General features: G+C 35.8%; 1 protein-coding gene across 6 annotated transcripts in view; it reads right to left on the reverse strand.

The window, feature by feature from the left end:
• The window catches only part of TRHDE (thyrotropin releasing hormone degrading enzyme), a 328,473-nt gene that overhangs the window by 148,863 nt on the left and 161,633 nt on the right, over positions 1 to 17,977 (reverse strand). For all 6 annotated transcript variants that reach the window (XM_036238037.1, XM_036238036.1, XM_036238038.1 and 3 more), the window contains 2 exons: positions 3,990 to 4,144; positions 78 to 191 (listed from right to left, as the gene is read on the reverse strand). In XM_036238037.1, the coding sequence (XP_036093930.1) occupies positions 78 to 191; positions 3,990 to 4,144 (269 nt within the window). The remainder of the gene's footprint in view (positions 1 to 77; positions 192 to 3,989; positions 4,145 to 17,977) is intronic.

The raw sequence follows: 17,977 nt of genomic DNA on the forward strand, positions 1-17,977 counted from the left end.
ATGATAAAATAGCCCAGTGTAACACCAGAGCAATCTTTAACTGGGAGTTCTAAACATTTTTTAAAAAGTGTGCTTACCATGTTCCAGCCAGGGTAGAGGTAGTCTGTACCAACAAATTCAAAGTAGTGAGCAAAACCTTCCTTCAGCCACACATCTTCCCACCACACAGGAGTCACAAGGTCACCAAACCACTGCAGTGACAAAATAAATAGGTATCAGATAAAATCAAATCTATCCCAGAATTATTTTATCTAAAATTAAATGTATTAAACTATGATTATCATAACTGAAAATCATTCCTTAATTGATTTGGGAATTTTAAAATGTGTTGCAGTAAGACTATTGATTTATTCTACTACTTGGATAACTAGTTTGTTTACTTTTTTATCAATGCACTCAGAGAACAAGAATAAAATAATCAAGAAACACACACACGCACACATTTAACCTGCAGAAGACTGATCACAGCTCTCTTGAAATAATTGAAGACCTAGTATGTAGAAGAGAAAAAGACATGTCTCTTATGGTCCTACAAGGAACAAATCAAGACTGGTAGATGAAAATTAGGGTCGATAGATGTTTTCTGAAAATGCAGGAGACCTTCTAACAGACTAAGATGCCCAAAAATGGAAAATACTGCCTCAAGAGGTAGTGAGCAGCTCATCACAGGAAGTATGGAAGCATCACCTTCTAGTTGTAGAGGCAATTCAAGGAAGACATTGGCTCATTGAAGGAATTAAAGGCTTTTAAGATGTTCCACACTTGACTCTCCATGAGTCTATGATAATGAGGGGTTGGACCCCAAAGTCTCTAAGATCCTTTCGATAAAAAATAATGTTGTAATTTTTAATTGGTTTTTGATTAGGTCATGATGCCTTACTCTGAAACCCTGTTTTGTTCAACAAAAGGTTAAAAGAATTATTTTTTCATTAAAGAAAAAAATGTATCATATGCCAGGAAGTAGCCTAAAGACTTGAGATTCAATGATGAAAAGTCAGTTAATGTCTCTTCTCATGCAGCTGATACTTTATTGTGAGATAGAGGGAATGACATGAGATTGCAAATAAAAAATAAATAAGCAAATGAACAACACAATTTCAAATCCTAATGAAGTGTGATCCGTATGGAGAGGGACCATCTTGGATGATAAAAGCAAAAATATTCTCTCTAAGCAAGTGACATTTGAGCTTAGACTTTAATGATAAGAAGGAGCAGCCATGAGAAAGCCTTGGGCAATAAAATTCCAGACAGATTTAAGTAACCTTTAGATGTGAACACCTAAGTGGGAATGAGTTATTTAAGAAACAAACAGAAAAGGTGGACAAGTACCAAATTATGGACGATTTTAGGAGCTACAGTAATAAAGAGCTTAGTGACTGAATGTTTAAATATTAACAATAAGGTACCACTTACTCAAGAGGATCTCTAACTGAAATACAATGAAGAGATAACTGAATATGTGAATGACGAAATAAATGATATTTAAAATATTTTTTATTCTTGATCAAAATGCACATTTTTCCTTTAAATTGAAAGCCTGTCCTAAGAATTATGACAATACGTCACAGCAGGTTCTAAGTGGAAGAAAGATATAATCCAAATTAAGTTTTTAAAAGATCAGTCTGGTTTCCGTGTGGGGAATGGCAAGTAAAAGAGCAAGACAGGAAGTGGCGGAAATGGTTTGAAGAACATGAACTTCAGAGGAGCTGAAGGTTTTGAAGGAGGATAGTGCTTTGAAAATAGCAAAGGGGGTGAGGGCAAAGAATATTTACTCCACCTCCATCCAGGCCCTGAGATACTTGAGATGTGAGGAGGAAGCCTCAGGGGCCATCCAGGATCGCTCAGTGGGCTTAAGGGAAAGGAAGATTCGAAAAAGAATATAAAGTTCTAAGGAGTCTGTTTCAGCAGGAGTGGTGGCAAATCATAGTATGTATGATTTGTCTAACAGTAGTCTAATTGCTTTTCTTGGAAAAAATTCTTTAATCCCCTCAACAATCCTAAACTGTAAATAGCCCCATTTTACACAGGAAACTCAGACACAGAAGAGTTAAGAAACTTGCAGTTACTAAATAATATGGCTGGGACGACAAATTCTTAAATTCAGAAGGTAGAGTGGCAAGGTTTGGGGGGTTACCATAGAGGACTGGAGAGTTATCTCACTGAAGGAGTGATAGACCAGTCTTAAGATAAGACCTAGATGACAAAGGCGATGATCTGCAAGGTGTTGATGACAACAAACAAGGTTTTTCCATGATGCCATTTGCCCTGACTGACAAGGAAGAAGGTTCCTGATTAGTGCAAATTGGAAGCTTGACACCCAAGTGAATGCTCATTCCTGCAGCTTCTTAGGCAGCCTATGGGGAAAGAGCATTTTCATCCAAACAAGACATGTCTGGACCTCTTTTATCCAACTACTCTTGGGTGAGGAGAATACTTATATTTACACATTTCTGAGATGTTTTACTGTGACTCTCATTTGGACATAATAATCACTTACTATGATTTATTAAGCACTTACTACATATTTTACACAGAAAAATAGGTTCTATGCTGAGCACTTGACATATAATATTCCTTCAATAAACACAACTATCTTGTGATATTAAAAAGAAAAAAATTGTGACAATAAATAAGTGGGGAGAGAGGATAACACGGAAAATAATTTGGCAGTGATAGTGAAAACTATTATATGTTTCTCTTAGCTTCTGGTTCATTCCCTCCTAGTAAGTAGCACTAACTGCCAAGCTAGAGCATGAAAAAAAACAAAGAACAAATGAAATTCAATTCCAGGAACAATGATGACATCACCTATGTACTTTTATCTCAATAGAACTATACAGATAACTTGTTTCTAGGAATGTTCAAAAAGGAAAGTGCTTTTGCCTCAAAGAATTATATTTTTAGCTGGAAACTCTTCTCTTTAGCACAGAGCCCTAGTTACCTCTGCAATGAATCCCTTTAAGTCTCTGAGGTAAGGAACACATGTCCAACCTGGCCAGTATGACAGGTACAAACATCTTACAGGTTCACTGCCATTTAGGTAAATGGTTATATAACCTGGACCAATGTATCATTAAGTCAGTATTCATGGATTGGAATTTAGCAGTTCGCCTTTTTTCGCTGACAGCGTTTTCCAAAATCACTATTTCTTAAATTTTTTCTAGCTTTTAAAAAAGGTTTTAGGTTTACAACAAATTGAAGTCATATGATATCACAATGAGATTTCTGGTGTTTTGACTCAAAAACTATCCATAGTTACAGGTAATCAGGATGGAAGTTGCTTTTTATTAACATGAATGTTTATTTTCAGTTTTTTTTCCTCACTAGAATCAAGATTCAAATAAGCGTTGCAAAATCTCTGTAATACCTTCTACTCATTGTAAGATAGTGCATAAAGTCAAAATGAAATTAATTTTATCTTAGCTTTACTACAAAGTTGGCTAATTTACATATGAATTTCTACACATGCCAAGACAAAAAAATATCAATCATTTGAGAACAAAGAGTCTATGGCTGAGTTAGTGAAAGACTTCCTAAGTGTCTGTGTGATGGGAAAAAGGGAGTAACAAATTGATTTCAGCAAAAGCAAATTTTGACATGTACACAAAACTCAGCTGCATTTTTCAGCAATGCAATAAATCATTGCCATCACTACACTTACCATATACACACACCAATAATCACAAGAAAATAAAGCAAGGTTGACAAGGACTAGTGACTGGATAGGGTCTCCAAAGAGGCTGCTGGATGGCAGTGCCATCTCACTACGCAACTAAACCGAATGACAGTTGCTTATTCAATATGATCAGTGTGTTTGCTTTTGTTCGTGCTGTCATCTGACAGAAACAACAGAAAGAACTAAACAGTGCTTTATATATAATTAAAACTTAATTGTGAGGATAATAATTTAGCTCCTAATCTAACTATCTGAAATCATTGTATATTCTTGATAGGTAGCAATTATACTTACTGATCCTTTTTTCTCATACCTGGTGACATATTTCATGAACAATGACCATGGTGACATCCAGCAAATAAGAAATAGATGATACACTGGGATCCAGCAGTATTCTCTGTTCCACAAAAATACTTAGTCCCCAGTTCTCCATAGCAGCATACGGATGCTTAGGCACAGCTAAAAGATCTAGAAATAGAATAAAACAATTCCAAAGCCTTTAACAAACATACCAGATTCTAAAGTTACATCCTAAAAAAGTCCAGAAATCCTAATTAGAAGTAATACTTGCTCTTTCTTAGTATTCTTTTTTTCTTCTAAATTAAACTACCTGCCGTTTCTACGTGACAGCAGAAATATAGGCTATCACTGTAAATGCTGGCCGTGTCCATTCATCACAGTTCATTTTCAGACCGAGTGCTGTAGGAGGCGGGAAGCATCAGCACCATTATTGATGGGGCCATCCTAATAAGTTTCAGAAAGTCAAGGAAACCAAATTCAGCAGGAATTTACAGAGTCAGAATACACAGCGCCTTCTAATGAAAATATATTCAGTTCAATGTAGTGAATATTGTACTTTCATTTTTGCCTCAATATTTTTTTGAAAGAAAACACGTTATATCCGTTTGAAAATACGATGTGTCATTTTTCTAATTCCTTAAATTCTAATTTATTTTTTTTGAGTTCTATTAAAAATTATAACACCTTACGCAAATATCACTTACAGAGAAAACTGTGATAGTGGCTGTAGTGGCGAAAGGACTATCGAGAGAACTCACAGGCTTTGGTTCTGTTCTTGCCTCCACCGTTAACTAGAGATATGACATCGGTAAATCACTTAATTTCTTGAGACCACAATTCCCTCACCTATAAAATAAGGTTATTGGCCTTCATTATCTCAAAAATCTCGTCCAGCTCCAAAAATCTATGATTAGATGATTCTAAGATTTGTGCTTATTTTAAAAGGTCATAGAGGCATTATCAGCTTCTGGTTAGGGTGACAATAAGTTCATGCTTTGATGTACTCCCTCTCCTCCAAACACAGAGTGATGATACATAAAATATTAAAAGGCAAAAGTAAGAAAATTTCTCTAGGCTCGAAAATAAACCTCTTGCCATAGACCAGAACTGGTACAGAAATGCAAAGTAGGAATTGCGTACGAAGCCACAGGCCTGCTGGGTTCTGGCTTCCGCAGCAGGCCTTCGCAGCTGGGAATTGGCTCCAGCAGGATGTGACACAGCCAGAGACTTAAGCCAAGCTGACTGCTTGATGCCAGGGGTCGAGGTAGGACATGCATGCTCATGAGAAGGGCTGAAAATAGCTGGTGCTCATTGCTTCCCGAGAAAGGTAGCAAGTGGCAGAGTAGCGATTCGAACCCAAGCAGCCTAGCTCAGTGCCTTGCTCTTACGCAGTGATATAATGCATGCAGTCTTTGACCCTGGAGTTCCAGTTCCTCATATAAATCCTGGAGTAACTCCCTAGGATACCAAGAAAAACTTGGTACAAAAATGCTTACTGCAGTATTGTCTGTAGGAGTGAAAATGGAAAACTAAATGCTTTTCATCAAGATAATGAGCAAAGAAAATGTGAAATAGTTATACAAAAGAATATTATGCAGCAATTGAAATAATTGATATTACTACCAGATTCTATCTAACAGTCCATGTGTCAATGTTGACAGAACAATCGAGGTGTAAAATGACCCTTAACCATATACTACTTAAAAACAAACAGAATAATACCATTTGTTGTAAATAAACACTCACACATACATATACATACCCAGATAGTAATGGTATAGCACATATTCGAATCACACACATATTCGAATAATAAACACCAAATTCAGAATCATAATTGCTTCAGGAAAGAAAGGAGGAGAAAGGGATGAGGGGATAGTCTTTTAGGTTCCTGGACCCAATTTCCATTTAAGGGCACGGGGGTTCCTATGTCACCAACAGGCAATAGTGAGGTACCAACCAGGTGTCTGAGAATTCAACTCGATTCTGACACTATCAACCTAAGGATAGTATCAGCTTCCACAAGTTAAAGGCCCAGTCTTACAAGACTCCTCCCCAATTCCCCCCACACGCCTTGCTACATCAGATGCCAGTCACAAATCCAGGTTGTTACCTGTACTTCTGACTGACTGGCTATAAATCAGAGGTCCCCATGACCTCTGTTTGGGTTTGATTAATTTGTTAGAGTGGCTCACAAGACTCAGAGAAACATTTACCTTACTAGATCATCAGTTCATTATAAAAGGATATAACTCAGGAATAGCCAGATAGAGGAGATGCATAGGGCAAGGAATGGGGAAAAGTTGTAAGAGTTTTCATGCTCTCTCCAGGCCCATCACTCTCCCCAAATCTCCAAGTGTTTTCCCACCCAAAAGTTCTCTGAACCTCGACCTTTGGGTTTTTATGGAGGCTACATTACATACGGCATGACTGATTAAATCATTGGCCATTGGCAATTAAATTTAATCTCCAGCCCCTCTCTCCTCCCAAACCCTCTAATCACAGAGTTGGTTCCAGCCCCATCCTCAGGTGAATTCCAAAAGTTACGTTATTAACATAAAAAACGACTTTATAGCTCTTATCACTTAGCAAATTCCAAGGGCTGGGGGAGCTGCGATCTAGAAACCATGAGGGAAATATATTTAAGAAATGACCGACTATATATTGTTTATAAATCACAATATCATAGGTGGTCACACAAGGAATTTCAAATGTGTCTTCAATATTAATTTCTAAAGCAGAGATGGGTACATGGGTATGATTTATATTATCGATTCTTTTTTGTACGCCTTAAATATTTCATGAGATAATCATGCTAAGCAAAATAAGCCAGAAAGAAAAAGTTGAAAATCACATGATATCACTTATATGTAGGATATAAACCTAAAAGCAACAAACAAACAGGACAAACAGAGACTCATGGACATGGACAATGAACTAGTGGTTTCCAGAGAGTAGGGGATTGGGGGAGGGGAGAGGAGAGAGGTAGACACACAATGTGTGTGTGTGTGTACATATATATACACATATATATACACCTTACTGTTAAAGTGTACAGTTGAAACTGACCAGATTTTAACCAATGTCACAATAAAAAAATAAACAAATAAATTTAAATAAATTAATTAATAAAATAATCAAGTTTTACAATACAGTTGATTTTATTCATGACTTCAACAAACATCAGTATTTGCTGCATCCTTAAGTTTGAAATATATATTAAAATAAGTCAGATATGGCCCCTGTATCCACTACATTTTACACTAAGAATGGGGATATGACAGCTTAACACGAGAAAAAAAGAATCAAAACTGCAGTGAAAGAGAGAAAACAAATCTAGTTGGAGAGGTTCTTGAAAGAGATAGTATTTGAGTTGGACTTGAAAAGATAAATAAGATTCAAAAGGCAGACAGAGGTTCTATATGTATTTATTTATACAAGTGTTAAATTGAGCATCTCCTTGGCTCAATAGGAGCATTGTTTTGTTCTTCAAGAACCTTATTCCCTGCTCTCATGGCACCTATGTTAATATGTGGGTGTGTATAGGAGGAAGAGGTCAATTAACAAGTAATAAATGAATGAACTAAATGTAGTAAATAATAAATGCTATAAAGAAATTATAACAGAGGAAGACAGTGATTGACCGTGGGATTGGGTGGGTGTAGTATGATCAAGGCAGGCCTCTGTAGGGTAATCACATTTCACCCAAGATGGGAAAAATGGTAGAAGCCAGCTGTTTGAAGAAAGGACAACAAATACAAAAGCCTAAAGTGGAAATGAGATAAACAGAAAGGAGTTCAGTGTGGCTGAAGAATATAATGGAGAAGAAAGCAGATCTGAGAATTCATAAAAATTGCAAGTACATAACAAATACACATTCTTCTACTTAAGATTTTAACTTGAGACCTTCCCTGAATATGAACAAACTAGGCAACAGAACAACATTGTGTCAACTCTGCCAGCCACCAGCAGATGGCAACAGCAGTAGCAAATCTGATGTCATTTACTTGTAGAAACATGTTAACTTATGAACAATCCTTTGGAATCAAGCTGATTGGAAAACAGAGGTATTTCTGTTTCCTGGAGAGTCGAGTGTAGTCAGGTTCCCAAAATTAAGTGAGCAAATCAGGCCATGCATTGGGATTTGGAGAGGCACAAATGACACAGACATGAGCCAGGTACAAAGTCTGAGAGTTTGGAATTAAGAGGAAGGTACACCTAGGAGGTAGTTATCTGACAGCAAAAGCCTGACTAGCAGCATACACAGGGGGCAGTTAAAGGTTGACACCAAAGATGTCAGGCATTGGTGACTAGGCAAGCAGCTGGTTTCATACTGGTTTCCAGGGGTCCAAGGGCACAAAAGTCAGGCCTGGGTAACAAGACTATATACATCAACAAGACAAGGGCTCATCAGAAAATAGAGTCAGATGCAGACAAAGCTATTAAGAATAGAGTAAAATACAGAGCTCAGTAATAGGAGTCAGCTTCTCAGACACAGGTATATATTATGGTGGATATAGAGAATCATGCCTATAGGTGGCAGAAGGGAAAAGTAAAAAGAAACTAGAAAGAATTTAGATTATGTGACTACACAACCTTTTAACAAAGCACTGAAGAAACCTGGATATTCTTCCAACAGCTATTGATAGATATTTTAACTGTGCCTTACTGCTCTATACCTTCATAACTTAAGGCATCTCACGTGATAGATTTATACTTTAAGAATACCCGCATGAAGTATACATATCTACATAAAGACTTGTACACAATGTTCATAATTTTACTTCAAATAGCCCAAAACTGAAAATAAATCAGATGTCCATCAAAAGGTGAATGGATAAAGTCAGGTATATCTATACAACAAAATACTATTTAAAATGAAAAGCAATGAACTCTTGATACATGCAACGCCATGGGAGAATTCCAAAAATCTATACTGAGTAAAAAAGAAGAAAAAATATACATGCCATAAGATTTATGTCATGTTTATCAAATTCTATAAAATGCAAAAACTAATCTATACTATCAAAAAGCAGATTGGTCATTCCCTGAAGACAAAGATGAAAGGGGTTAAAAAGATAGCAACAGGAAATTTGGGGCGGGGGTGATGGAAATGCTCACCAGGGTGATGATTTCAGAGGTGTTCACGTATCTTAAAGCATCAAATGGTACACTTAAATATGTGCCGTTTACCGCATGTCACTGTATGTCAATGAAACTGTTTTAAAAACCACCTTCGATAACTGAAATATTCCTTTGCTGAACTTTAAAGAAGATAAGATTTATTCATAATGAATTAAATTATTTGAATTTTTGCAAAATAAGTTTGTCATGAGGCTATATCCATTAAAATGTGCAACCATATCTCTTTAATATGCCTTGAAAACAAAAGTAAGAAAACTCTAAGGTTTCAGAATCTAATTTACTTGGAAATTCAAAGAAAATCCTGGTTAAAATTATGCATAGTAGTCTGTTTCCAATTAATTACTACAGTCCTAAAAACTGTAGGCAGATAGCAAATATTCATATAACACTAGTGAATGTGATTACATAAATTAACATACAAATTTGACTTTCTCTACCTGTTCCTTTCAACGTACTATAATTTGCCTTCTACTTTTAACACTATACTGAAACAGCTCTTGATACTTAAGATCACAAAATCTAGTGGAGGCTTCTCTCTGCCCTTATTTTTATTGATTTATCTTTTTGACATTGCTGAGATTTATCTTACTTCTATTAGGTTCTAGTTCAACAGGATATACATTTTCCCTTCTCCTTCTTAGATTAGCTTTTCTTTTTGTTGTTGTTTTGTTTGTTTTATTTTTTTGTCAGCTTCTGACTTTTGAAAATCAAAGTTCCCAGGCTTTCCAACTGTGGGTTTTTTTTTTTTTCATTCATTTTACTAATTTTCTTTGAGTGTTCTTACCCACTGCAATGTTATCCATCACCACCCACATGCCCAGACAGTTCTCTTAGGGCTCTAGAGGAAAAGTTCTAAGCACCTTTGTAGCAGACTGTCACTTGATACCCCCAGATGTACTATTCTTTCTGGAATAGCCCCCTCCCCTTTAATCTGACTTAAACCTTCAGAAAGCCTTGCAGCTTCCTCTTTTGCACTCTGGGGAAAGTCAGCCACCATAAAAAATGTCCCATTAGCCTGACAATACCATGCTAGAAGGAACCCTGAAACCATATGGAAAGGTCCAAAGACTCACCAAACAGGGATGGATATACAACAGAAATCCAGTCTCTAGCATTAGTGGCAGTGTTCTGATATATAACTTGAAAATTAGAAATATATGCTAATGAATTCCACATTATTAAGTAATCCCAAGTGAAGGGAAAAAAAGTGCAATATCAGGCTTCCCCTCTCTATTACTCATACAGTCACATTCTCAGCTTGAAGATCATCCAGAATAAGATTCATTGCCCTAGCTGTGGAGTCATCCAATCCATGGCTCCAGCATGAGAGTCCGATATCCTCTAGCTCAGATGTTCTCTGCTACATTATCAAGCTCATACTCCATGCCCTGTCTAAAAGTAAAAGGAGTAAAGGAGATACATTTGAAATATGACCTCAGATACTTGTGTTGCTTTCCTTTGACACTTTGCCTTTTGCCTATGCCAGACTCCCTAGAATCATGACTTTTCTCTGCAATATTTCTTTGCCAGCCAATTTCTGCCTTCAAGTTGTCCACACCCAAACCTATCAATTCATCTTGAATTTCTCATTCACTTATCTAAATATTTTGAGACTAATAAGAGAGTCTCTGCTAAGATCAGAAACCCGATGCCACAGCCTTCAACCTTGAGCCTGAAAAAGGAGAGAAAGTCGTGGAAGAGAAGAATTTGAATACCAAGGAAAGTATTATCCCCAGCAACTCAAGATTATCACCTCAGTAGCCAGTCCTTTCATATCTAGGTAAAGACAGACCTGCTGCAAAGCCCTGAGCATGATCAGAGGATGTGGTACTTTCCTTACAGAACGACACTGGTCCCTGGTTGGGTGTGAGATTTTCTGCTCAGAAAATCTAGTGTCATGCAGACATTAATCCTAGACTTTTTGGTTTTATAACAGGAAAAAAACCTGAAGGCTTTCTCATGGGAATAACTGATATTTATTATTTTCCTGTATATTTCATTCATTCATTCATTCATTCATTCATTCATTCACAAAGCTTGTTGAGTCCTTACTCTACACCAGCAGAGAAGACTGACAAGGACCCTGCTCCCACAGAACTCACATTCCAGTTTCTGGGGTGGATGGAAGGTGGGCTGGGTAGGGAGCCAAACATACTCAGATAAATAAATAATCAAGATAATATGAGATTGGGATTAGGAATGTGGTGAAAATAACAAGAGAGTATGTTAAAGAGTAATGAGGTCGACAGAAGGATAGTTCAGATTGAGCGACCAGGAAAAGCCTCTCAGGAGATAACATCTAAACTGAAATACCAACCCAATCAAATTTAAGCTATAAAGTGGGTCATTTTTCATCTCAATTGCAGTATTTCCAGTGCCTAGGATAGTGCCAAGCACATGGCTGATATTCGAAATATAACTGCAAAATAAATGAATAGTTTGCCTTGTGATGACAAGTCATGCTGAATAACTCACAACCTAAACAGGTTTGTAACCATTACCAATGCCCACTTGGGAAAGAGAACTAAATGTCGCAGTTATGGTCATCATTTTCACAGTTTTACTCTCTGCTACGGGAAATATTCTGCTGCTCCTTTAAATCGCCTTCCTACTCCTCTGCTAAGTGTCACTCAGAAGCACTCTCTCCAGATTCACAGACACATTCTGAACTCTTTGCCCTAGTCCTTCCACCCCAAATCCATATTGCTCTCAAATCCCCAGGCTTTTGACCTAACTCGAACTTATTTCCTACCTCACTTCACCCTTTAAATTTCACCCTCAGCACTGTCATCCAAGTTGTACCCTAAAAGCATCTCAGTGATAATCTAAGTTATCTTTTCAGCACTGCTGCCCAGGCCATCCTGACAGAGGGCAGTGGACATAATAGTTAAAAGATGGAGCTTTGAAGTTCACACTGTCTGGATACAAATCCAGGTCTAACACAAGCTGTGGGACCTTGAAAAAATTGTTCTGTCTCTCAGTTTCCATTTCCTCATTGATAAATGGAGATATTGATGATACCTTCCTCACAGGATGTGAAGATTAAATGAGATAGTCCATGTAAAGTACTTAGTCCTAAGCACAAAATAATATTATGACAATTTGGGATCTTTTCAGTTCATCCCCACCTGGGGGAAGTGAATGCATCGCAGGTAGGTCTTAGCTTGGGAAAGAAAGAATCCTGTCTTTGAATGAAGATTACGTATTGGTTAGTATGTTATTTTAGGCACTTTGATTTCTTAATTGAAATATTATTTTATGACATAATACAACATAGGACCTACCAAAAATTGAGTAAAAAAAAAATTACAGGGCATGCCCATTATCATTTAGGGACACTAAATAAATTTTAAAGATATGACAGGTAAAAAAAAAAAAAGTTGTATTTTAAGGATGCCATTACTGTCACTTACTGTCTTATCTTACTGTCAAGATACTATTTACATATACGGTTACGCTTAAGAATAAAAAATAAAACTTCTTGCTCTGACAGTTACCATATGCAGCTAGTAGAAATATAAATTGCATTTGAAATAGAAGTATTAACAAGATTCATAGAAGTCAGCCATTATTGGTGTTTATAATATGAGAACAATCAAACTTTTCTTCCTTTCAAATGCATATTTCTAAAGTTTTTAATCACAAACTATTTAGGCTGTTTTTAAAGTTCATCTAAAAGAGGAATTTAAGCTTTGCTATCCCTGGATACATTTCCACCAAATTTAAAAGTCAATCAGTCCTTCAATGTTTTAAAACAAAACACACTTTTCTTTTGATGGACTTTCTATTTGGGCATCTCTATCAAAAAAAAGACTAGTTTCAGCTACACATTTTGGCTGATAACAGTATCTTCATCAGTACCACTTGTATTCACAGGCCTAGCATTTAAATTCCTAAATGCCTAGCGTTTTCCTGAATTAGCATTAGGCCACAATATGCAGTCACAGTTTTTGCTGATCGTCCTGCCACATACTCAAAAGTTTGTTTTGCTTTGTTTTCTATTTCTGCAATCACTTTTCCTCAACACTTACTGATTACTGTCAATTGCAAAGGAGGAGCACTTTTTACATGTTGCTTAATTCCCTTTTTCTATGAAAAAAAGAATTTTTATGCCAAATGACTTATCCCATATGCACATTTTCTCACCCATTTAATTTTTTAAATTAGCTCTACTTTAATTTCCATCATCATATTTTGCATCTTCTTTTGAGCACTTTTAAAACTCAGGGACTTTGCTTTAATGGACATGTTTAGGTGTAAACATAGAAAACACACTGAATGATCTCTGTCCTCAACATTTGGTGACAGGCTGAGTTGACTGATGCTTGTTAATAAAGACTTACTGTTATCTAAAAGAATGTAAGATGAAAGTAAAGGTATCTCTTTCTTAAAGTTTCATTTATAATATATTTTCATTTATTTCTGAAATACTTATTCATTTTAGGCCTAATACAGGCCAGACTGATCTGAGCACTAGATATATAAACCTTGAACAATAAAGATATAGTCTCATTAAACTCTCTTGGAGCTTAAAAACTAATGGGGGATACAAACAAGTTAAAAAGTATGTATATTATAGACATACATGAAGGAAAATGCAGTGTAGTGCATATGCTACAATGAGTGCCTAGCATAATGAGTGCAGCATGAAGCAGAGATTAAGAACGCAGGCTCTGAAGCTAGGCAGCCTAGTTCAAAACTCAATTCTGCTACTTAATGGGGAACATTACTTATCATTTGTGCCCCTCATTTCCCTTACCTGTAAAATAAAGATGATTGTAACTGCAACTATTTTATAGGGTTACTACTGGGGCTATTGTTGGAACACAATTCTCAAGGGTCACTCACATTTCTGTGTCTTATGAACATGGACACTAAGTGCTTTTTGTTCCATATTATCTTTATAAAGATATCTCCTTAGCAGAAATAGAGACAGTATCCTTTCCCATGCAAAGGATAGTCCTACATACCATCATTTATAACAGAATTAAATTTCCCAGGCTTAAGGGTCCTCACATGTAATGTAATCAATTGCATATGTAAGTATCACCTGGATCTCTTTGCATTGGTATTGGGAATTGAGGCTTAGAGAACTAGCACACATAAAAAAATATCGATATTCTGGCTACTGCTATAGCTGGAACAATAAAGTCCTTTGTCTCTAATCTAGGAGTTTTGTGTCATCTGCCAACATTCATGAAACAATGGCAGACTGGCTTGTCAAATTTGCAAATAGGGTAAGGTAAAATCTCAGATGCTTCAGAGTTCTTGACAACTGAGTTAATAATACATGTGAGGTGCTTAGAACAGTACCTAGCAAGTGGTAAATTCTCAATAGCTATTAGTTATTGTGGTAGATAGAAAAATGCCCCTCCAAAGATGTCCATGCTCTCATTCTCAAACCTGTGAATGTATTAGATTACTTAGCAAAGAGGATGTAAGGTCACATATGAAATTAAGATTGCTAATCATCAGATTTTAAAATGGAAGCATAGCCTGAATATCCAGGTGGACCTAATATAATCACAAGGGTCCAGAAAAGTATAACCAGGAAGCAGAAGAGTCAGTGTCAGTGTGACGTAATGTGAGAAACACTCTGGAGGCCATTGCTGGCTTAGAAGATGGAGGGGGGCCATGAGCCAAGGAATGCAGGCAGCCTCTCGAAACTAAAAAAGGCACAAAAAATAAAATTGTGGATTCTTCCCTAAAGCTTCTAGTGAAAGCAGTGTCAAACTGCCAATGTATAGAACCATAAGATAATAAATTTGTGTTATTTTAAGCCACAAAGGATGTGTCAATTAGTCATAATATCAATAAGAAAATAATAGGATATCATTATAATCATTATCATTACCTTTATCACTATTACTATATTGATAAATATGCTATGTTACTATACTATATTAACATATTGCCATATGTACTATGACACTATATAATGCTATGTTATATTTTATATATGGTTACAAAAATCCCTTATATAATAATAATATATTACTATATTATATACTGTTACTATAATAATATTACTATATTATTGTCATTATTACTACATAAAATTTTAACATAAGAATGGAGAAAGACTTCTGGAGAAAGTCAATTATGAGATCTGTTAGATAAATAGCAGTTAGCTGGAGGGAAAATATATTTCAGGCTAAGGGTATATGCAAACACATACAAGGGAACATGGTACTTTCAGTAGACGAAAATTAGATCAATGTGGCTGAAGCATATAGTGATAAATCTTGTTTTTGACATGTTGAGTTTGAGTTACTTCTGGGACATCCAAATAGAGATACCTATCAAGAGGTGGAATACAGAGTTCTAACATGTTAGGGAGAGGTCTGAGCTGGGGGGAACAGATTTAAGAAGTCATCAATATGTATATCATAGACTATGACCAATGTTTCATACAGAAGAGGGCTAAGAAGATGTCCGAGAAGCACTGAGTTAAGATACAGGCAGAGGAAGGGGCAAATGGAGAAGAGACCACAAAAGATACTAACAGGCGCTATCGTAAGACAGGGGAAAGCCATGAAAGTGTGACACTACAACATTCGAAAGTAGTGTTACATACAAAATGGAAGCAAGAGTCTATACTGTCTATAATATCTTAGGTATATTTATAAAACAGATATTATACACTCAAGTCATTAAATATTAGTTAATGATTTCAAAGAATACTAGCTTACCATTCAATATCATTCTCAACAAATTTTTCAAAGTGAATTATATAACACTTAGCATATTGTGTATATTAGCATCATCACCTGAAGGGGGAACAAAACAATACTCTGTTAGGGTTCTCATTAACCAGCTATTTAATGAGTGGTATTTGCCAGGGTGGAACCTAGGAGTCTTTCTTGTTGCAAAAGTCTGAAGTAGCTGGGAGTCATCTTAGAAGTTTGGATTGCCGTTTGACACTCTTTAATTGACAGATTCACTTTTCTAGCAGAAGAGAGTATGAAAATAGTACTGCTTATAAATGAGCATTCTCAACTCTTAAAACTTGGAGTTGTCAGTAAAATATATTTCCAAATTCATATGCACTTTAGACAGCCTGAGTACAAGGTGGTTACCTCTAAAAAAAATTATTTATGTAGCTTTGGTAAAGTAAAAACAAAGATTTGTTGTGCCTTAAAGCCCTTCCTCCTAGCATACACTATACTAATAGTACACACAATATACAATTTAAAAAAAAGCAAGCATATAATTCAAAGGAACTAGTGTTAGATTTTTAGCTTAAAACTGTCTAGCATTAATTTCATGTAAAAACAAATATTTGTGGAAGCCCCTGAGAAAAAACTCACTGAAACTAAATAGTTTTTTATTTTTTTTAATCACTTCTTTTTGTGATGCAAAGTATTACCTGATACTAACAGGCATCTAAACACTGAACAAATTTTCAGAGCTAGTAGTATAAAGAGGCAATACCAAAATTCACTATGAATTTTAAAGATTCCTAGGGAAATCTCTGATAGTGTTTGGGGTAATGAAAGCAGAGAGCAAAGGAAAGAAAATAGAGTTTAAAAATAGCACAATTAATGAAATAGAAAACATGTGACATTGTGTTACTTCACTAAATTTTGACACTAACTCAAAGCTAAGTTGCCTTTAAGGACACTAAAATAGAAACTTATCAGTTTAGTTCTTAACTTATTACTAAAAGACTTTATCTTTCTATCATTCAACCTCATAGATTTCCCATTTGAAATAGCATCAAGTCGCTCAATGTTGTGAAGAAAAATGAACATCATGTCGCATTCAGGCTGAATTAGGTATCAGATGGAAAGTAACGATCAAAATATGAACCACGTCTTTCATTTCCAAAGATACCTGATGCTTTGTTATAAATATCTCCTTGAGAGTATAAAGAAACTGCCTTTCTCAAATTTTACTACAGAAAGATTTCTGAGAGCTTCTATTTAATGATTTTCTTTTTCAAAACCCATTACTAGTGTTTCAAATATTCCCTAGTTCAATTTACATTAGATCAAGAAATGAAATACAGAAAGAACTAATAATGAGCCAGAGATTGAACTGAACCTTTTATTTCTCCAAGTTCTAGTACTAATGTGCAACACTAAGTTATACTCATAAAGTATATTTTATAGGAAGGAAAACATTTTGTGTGCCTAATGTGGAAACGCTGAGAAGAGGAGATTTTTTGGTACCCATCGGAAAGATGTTTCTCCTAATGTAAATACTCAGGGAATTGACATGATGGAAAATTGCCAGAAGCCATTTTCCTAACACCACAGTTAATAGCACACAAGGGCTCTAGAGCTCAAAACGACAAGTAACTGATCACTGTATACTTGTGACAGGGACACTACCGTGGGAAAAAAAAAATGGTAACATCCTTCTCATTATTTCTGTTTCTTCTTGTCCTCCAAATACACTGCATTTTTTTTTTTAACTCAAGTCTTGTGTCTTGGAACCTGTGTGAATAGTTATTAAAATAAAAACCAACATTCTGTGGAGTGCTGCACTAAAATGTACAGGTCCAAGAACACTAAAGTTTCTGCTCATGTTTTGCAGTGGCATTTGGGATCTTCCAGTCCTGGATGGAAGTCCTTATGGCCTGACACCTTTACAGCCTTGGGCAGAAAATGCTACAAAGTGTTGGGATATTCTAAGAGCTAATTACCTCAAGAAGCTGGTGTCTGCCTCTCTGGATCTCAATGCATTATGTATGTATGTGTATGTACATATGTGTGTGTGTGTATAATTGTGTGTATGTACATATATACATTTGTATAAAAGTATACATCATAAGTTTCTATAACATATTATATTAATATGCATACTGAACATATATGTATATACATTACATATTACCTATTATGTATATAT

The sequence above is a fragment of the Rousettus aegyptiacus genome, unplaced genomic scaffold, assembly GCF_014176215.1.
Source record: "Rousettus aegyptiacus isolate mRouAeg1 unplaced genomic scaffold, mRouAeg1.p scaffold_m13_p_2, whole genome shotgun sequence".
NCBI classification, from domain to species: domain Eukaryota; kingdom Metazoa; phylum Chordata; class Mammalia; order Chiroptera; family Pteropodidae; genus Rousettus; species Rousettus aegyptiacus.